The sequence below is a fragment of the Portunus trituberculatus genome, chromosome 17 (genome assembly GCF_017591435.1).
Source record: "Portunus trituberculatus isolate SZX2019 chromosome 17, ASM1759143v1, whole genome shotgun sequence".
Lineage (NCBI taxonomy): Eukaryota > Metazoa > Arthropoda > Malacostraca > Decapoda > Portunidae > Portunus > Portunus trituberculatus.
Window position 1 is genome coordinate 24,791,502 of NC_059271.1, and position 6,373 is coordinate 24,797,874.

The following is a 6,373-nucleotide window of genomic DNA, read 5'->3' on the forward strand; positions in this document are numbered from 1 at the left end:
AGAGAGAGAGAGAGATGAAATTGATAACACTAAAAGATCATTACTGTTCTGTCATCTGGGGAGGCTTGGGGCAAAACATAACATTGACACATGTGATTTATGGTGTGTCTCCTGGCCAAGGCATCCTCACCCTCTTATCGCGGAGACAAATGGCGCTAGTGACTACAGAAGGAAAAAAAAATAAAATGTGTAGGTTGTGCTTCGTTTGAATTACGTTGCGTTAAGTTAGGTTAGGTTAGGTTAGGTTAGGGTAAGTTAGGTTTGATTTGGTTTGGTTAGGTTAGGTTAGCTTAGGTTGGGTTTTCTTTTTAAATTAGGTTATATTATGCTTGGTTATGTTGCGTAGGTTATGCTTGGTTTTAATTACGTTGGGTTAGGTTAAGTTAGGTTGGGTTAGGTTAGGGTAAGTTAGGTTTAGTTTGGTTAAGTTAGGTTGTTTTTCTTTTCAATTAGTTTATATTATGCATTGTTATGTTACGTAGGTTTTGTCTAGTCTAAATTACGGTGGGTTAAGTTAGGTTAGGTTAGGTTAGAGTAAGATAGCTTTTGTTTGGTTTGGTTAGCTTAGGTTTGGTTTGGTCAGGTTGGGTTAGGTTAGGTTTTTTTAAATTAGGTTATTTCATGTTTGCTTATGTTGCGTTATTATCAAATCTGAAAAAAAAAAAAATGGTTGTATGATGTATTGATTAGGTGGAACTAGTGATATGTGTAATGAAGGTACTAAAGCAAAGAAAGAGGAATAGAAAGAAGGAAGGAGAGAGAGAGATTGATAGACTAAAGGTTCGTTTGAATTATTTATCACGTGGCTATTTTTTTTTCCTTTCCAATTTCATCTTCCATACTTTTCATGCTTTTTTTTCTTTTTACATGGTGTTACTCTTTAAACCATCCTTTTTTTTTCTTCTTTTAACAAAATGTCGTATTGAAAATTTATTCTCTTCCTTTGTCATTTTTACTTTTCATTCTCTACATCATCCTTGCATTTTCTTACCTTCTTGCTCGCTCCCTATGTCCTTTATTTGAACACACACAAAAAGAATTCCTACTTTAGAATATTTCGTTCATTTGTTTCTCCTTGACTTTCACGTAAATGTTCTCTCTCTCTCTCTCTCTTATTACGCTCTCCTTCCTTCCACCCATTTACTTTCTATTCTCTTCCCTTTCACTGTGTTTGCTTATTCACACACATACAAATAATACATATTCCTGTTTTAGAAATAAACTGCTCAATTCATTCTCGTCTCTGCAGTTTCTCTTCTTCCTTTCTTTATCAAATTTTCGCTCTTTCCATGCGCTTATTTCTGATAACACTAGATAATCTCTCTCTTTTTTTTTTTTAATTCTTCCACAGGGTTAGTTATTCAAGATCAAGAACACAACGTTATCATTTGCCAGCAATTGTCGCTAACCGTTTATCCATCACCTGCTTATGTTAGAGTTGACGTTACTAAGATACCACGAAGGAAAAAAAGAAAAGAAAAAATAGAATATGTGTTATCACCTTAGAAATGTACAAAGAAAGTAAAAAACATAAATGCATAAAAAGAAAAGATAAGAAAAAGAAAATAATACTGTTATGAGGAAAACATTTATTGTATCCCAAAGGTGCTAAAAGAAGAAGAAGAAGAAGAAGAAGAAGAAGAAGAAGAAGAAGAAGAAGAAGAAGAAGAAGAAGAAGAAGAAGAAGAAGAAGAAGAAGAAGAAGAAGAAGAAGAAGAAGAAGAAGAAGAAGAAGAAGAAGAAGAAGAGGAGGAAGATGGTATGGCAAAGCACTTAATTTTGCCGTTGTGTAAAGGGAAGAGAGAAAAATGATGCAAGAACAGTGTTGTCCTTGGTGAAAATGACTGGATGAGCTTCCTAAAATGGTGAAGATTGTCATGGTAATAAAAGTGACACGAACAGTGATTATAGTGATGGTGAAGATGCTAATGATGGTGATAGTGAAAGTGAAATAGTGAAGAACATGATGGTGGTGGTGGTGATGATGAGAACAATGACACGAATGGCAGTTGCAATGATGGTGAAAATGGTAAGTGTACATAGTGGTAATGGTGAAAATGAATTGATGATGATGTGAAAGGATGATGAACGTGATGAGAATAGAAGTTATATGAATAGCAATTAAAATGATGATAATAATGATAGTGTTAATGATAATAATAACACAACAACAACAAAAACAACAATTACTACTACTACTACTACTACTACTACTACTACTACTACTAACACCTACTACTAACACCTACTACTGCTACTACTACTACTACTACTACTACTACTACTACTACTACTACTACTACTACTACTACTACTACAACAACAACAACAACAACAACAACAACAACAACAACAACAACAACAACAACAACAACTACTACTACTACTACTACTACTACTACTACTACTACTACTACTACTACTACTAACAGGCATAATCTTCCTTTGTTGGCCCATAAAGGGAAGGAAGAATAAGTGTTTAGAGAGACAGAGTTGACATTTCCTTTTAAGAAAATCGCACTTGAAACTAAAGACTCGCTAAAGGTTAGGAGCAAAAAATATTGTTAAAGACGAGCCTCCACATTTGTCCGAGAGAGAGAGAGAGAGAGAGAGAGAGAGAGAGAGAGAGAGAGAGAGAGAGAGAGAGAGAGAGAGAGAGAGAGAGAGAGAGAGAGAGAGAGAGAGAGAGAGAGAGAGAGAGAGAGAGAGAGAGAGAGAGAGAATATTTACTTTTCCTGCTTGAACTTAATAACTGAAAATGACAATGAAACAGAAAAAAAAAAAACGTAATAAAAAATAGATGAATTGAAAAGTTGAATTTTACCAAGAGCTTCGTGTAGGATTGAACTAAGAAGACACCCAACAGATAGAACGTTGAATAAATAAATAGATAGACAAATAGATAGATACATACATGAAAAAAAGACACAAAAATAGATAAATCGATAGACACATTAACAAATCTAGACTAAAAATCAAATCCATATGAGATAGAGAGATAGATAAAGAGATAGACTAAACGATAGACACAGTATTGAATTCCCTTATTTATCCTAGATCAAGTTGAGAGTATCCCTGGCGGCGGCGGAGGTGGCAGCGGCGTGGGATGCTAGGGTGGCGAGGGCGGCGGCGCAGAAGGGCCCACGGAATGACAATGAAGCCGCGTCTGGCTGTCACAAAGGAAGCTAACGAGGAACGCGATACAGAAGGCGTCTCCAAGGCTGTCTACGTCTGCTCCTCGCGTCTCACAGGACTCTGGGGCATCATACTACGTGACACGCTCCCGTTCTTTGCTGTTACGTCCTTTCCTGAGCTGTCCTTGTCCTTTGCATTCCTGTCTTGTTCTTTGCCATACTGTTACGTGAGTTTTTTTTTTTTTTGAAGCGAAGGGTGTTTTTTGTAGTTCCTGTTGTTGTTTGTTGTAATTTTGTTGTTTTCTTTCAGGTTTGTGTTGTTGTTTTTTCATCTTTTTTTCGTTTTTATTGTGAGGTTTCTCTTTCTCAAACTCGTAGCTTCTTCATTTTACTTCTTTTGTTGTTGTTGTTGTTGTTCTTCTTCTTCCCTTTTTTTCCTTCTCCTCCTCCTCCTCCTCCTCCTCCTCCTCCTCCTCCTCCTCCTCTTTTAACTTCCTTTTTTTTTCTTCGTCACCTTGATATTCATTCTAATCGTCGTCTTCGTCATATTCCTCGTTCGATTTTTCTTTCTAGCCTTTTTTCTTTTCTTTCCCTTAGACTTATCTTCCTCTTCCTCTTGATTTTCTTCCTCATTGTTGCCTATAAACTAGTTTTAATTTTCACTCCTGTTCCTCTTCCTTGTCTTTGATCTCCTCCCCCTATCCTATACGCCCCCTTCTATTTCTTATTCTCTTTGTACTAGTTCTTGTTGTCACGCCTCTTCTAATCACTTTTCTACTTCTCTTCCTTCGCCTTTCCTTCCCTGTCCAATACGCCTCCTCGCTCCTGCTCCTCGTCTTTCCTATTCCTCGTTTTCTTTATAGCAGTTCTTGCTATGACACTTCTTTTAATCACTCTTCTAATTCTCTTCCTTCCCTTTGTCCTTTCCTGTCCTATACGCCTCCTCGCTCCAGCTCCTCGTCCTTCCTATTCCGCGGCCTCAGTTCTCACGAGTATTGATTATCGGCCGTTGTTGTTGTCCTGGTGGGCGCCTCAACTGCTCAACTGGGAAACGAGCCGCAATTTGCTGTGTGACTCCGTATAAGCACAGAAACGTAGGTCAGTTCACTCTCCTTGTCACCACTAGAGGCGCTGGAGGCTGTAGTGCTCCATGACTAGCTGGGACGTTGCTGGGATATGATAGAGATGCTAGAGATGCTGTGGGGTTAGAAAAACTGACGAAAATTCTGACTTAGGATGCTCTTTGTTACTGGTGGAGGCTACTCTGTTCCATGCCTCACTGGATATTTGCTGGAACGGTTGTACACGATGCTGGTTACGTTGTCAGGATGTTGGATGTCTGGGAGCATGAGCATGAGGTAAACGTTGATTTAGTACATGGTAGTGGCGTAGGTCAGCACACGCTTGTTGTCACCGTCCCCACTAGAAGCTACTGTGTTCCATGATTCGCTGGAAAGATGTTGGGATGGGTGTAGTGCACTGTAGGCGGTACTGAATATGTAGGTGACATGAATAAGCACACACGCTTCTTGTCACTAGTGGAGGAACTTGAAGCTGCCGCGTTACGTGACAATCCAGAAAGTTGGTGAGATGGCTATGGGCAACGATGGAATGCGATAAAGATCTTGCATTTTAAGGAAACTGAAAAAAAAGTCGATTTACCACAAGTGCAGTAACGTATATCAGCACACACACTGCTTGCCACCACTGAAAGCTGCTGTGTTACGTGACTCGCTGGAAAGTTGCTGAAAGAACCATAGGCGAGGTGCTGCAATGTTATCAAGGCTCTGGACTCCAGGGGATACAAAGAGAAACATCGTTTTTTTCCCCTTTCTTTCTATTCTTTTCTAAATCGTGTTTTGGTGCAGGATTGAGTGAGGGGAGTATGAGTAAGCTTAAAACGTTGGTGAATCTTGTAGATTCGAGGGAAAAAAAGAATAATACTAGAGAAAAAAAGATAAAGCTTCTTTGGGAGTGGTAGTGCGGCGTGGATGCAATAAAAGTGTAATAAAGTGAAATGTGATGAGTAACCGAGAAGGAAATGGGAAAAGAAGAGAGAGAGAGAGAGAGAGAGAGAGAGAGAGAGAGAGAGAGAGAGAGAGAGAGAGAGGAGAAACGGCATAGAATATGGAACGGAAGAACTTATGTGGGAAGGATATTATAGACAAGGGAATAGAGGAGGAGGAAGAGGAGGCGGCAAGAGTCCCAGGATAGCCACACACACACACACACACACACACACACACTCCTCGCTCCTCACACTCCTCCCAGTGCTAGCCGCGGCAGCACGCCCTCTCTGCCTCCCTCCCGCTAGCGTGCGTCTCCCCGTGTGGTGCTAGCGAGCAGTACTGTCTCTCTCCTACACCCTCGTAGCTGGCCCGCGCATGTACCCGCGCCCCGCCGTGTGGTGAAGTGAACAGCCGCCGCGTGCCGAGGTGTGACATCCAGCGGCGTAGTAAAAGCAAACTCCTGGGAAATTAGTGAATGAAGAACGAGACGGAGTATTCTGACAGTTAACACGACCACTGCCACTACGACTGCCACGACCACCAGGAGTGTGAGACGCCGCAGGGCACGACCAAGGGAGCCTGTGCACTATGAGGCATTGGTGTTCAGTCTCCCAACGCAGAGCTAATGACGTGACTGTTGTGAAATATCCTTCGTTCATTCCTTCGTTTATTCTCCTCCTCCTTACCGTGCTCCATCCTTCCCGTGCCTACTGATACTGTCACTGGTGAGTCCTGCGGCGCCTCCACCACCATGTCGAAATCCTGCCTAGCGACGCTCCTGCTCCTGCTGCTCCTTCACCTGCTCTGCCCAGTCACCTCCAGGCCTCAGGTTGGAGTCCTTCATTGTGCTTTGTGTGTCTACATATTTCTTCTACTTTAGAGTCTGTAATTGATCTGTTTTTTTGGGCGGTGGTAAATACGATAGTTTCGCAGCAGGGATGAAGAGGAAGAGTTTAGTGGTGTTACTTGGAAATTTTAGTTTTTCCGTGTTTTTCGTGTTTTTCTTTTATGAGGTTTAGGGTGATAAAGACTCAGGCGTGTTTGTTTTATTGGTGATGAAGGTAATAATGGTCTCGCTGGTGTGCGGGCTGACGGGGAGGAAAAGTTTAGGGATGTTTGGTGAAAGCGAGGTTTTGTTTTTCCTTGTAATTTTCAGTAAACAGTGTCACGAATTAGACTGACCGCATGTCGAACCCAATGTGTGTGTGTGTGTGTGTGTGTGTGTGTGTG

At 41.0% G+C, this 6,373-nt stretch overlaps 1 protein-coding gene across 1 annotated transcript in view; it reads left to right on the top strand.

The window, feature by feature from the left end:
- The first annotated feature begins 5,367 nt into the window (after positions 1-5,367).
- The window catches only part of LOC123504788 (flocculation protein FLO11-like), an 88,713-nt gene continuing 87,707 nt past the window's right edge, over positions 5,368-6,373 (top strand). The window contains exon 1 of the mRNA XM_045255611.1: positions 5,368-5,972. Within this exon, the coding sequence (XP_045111546.1) occupies positions 5,895-5,972 (78 nt within the window). The 5' untranslated portion in view covers positions 5,368-5,894. The remainder of the gene's footprint in view (positions 5,973-6,373) is intronic.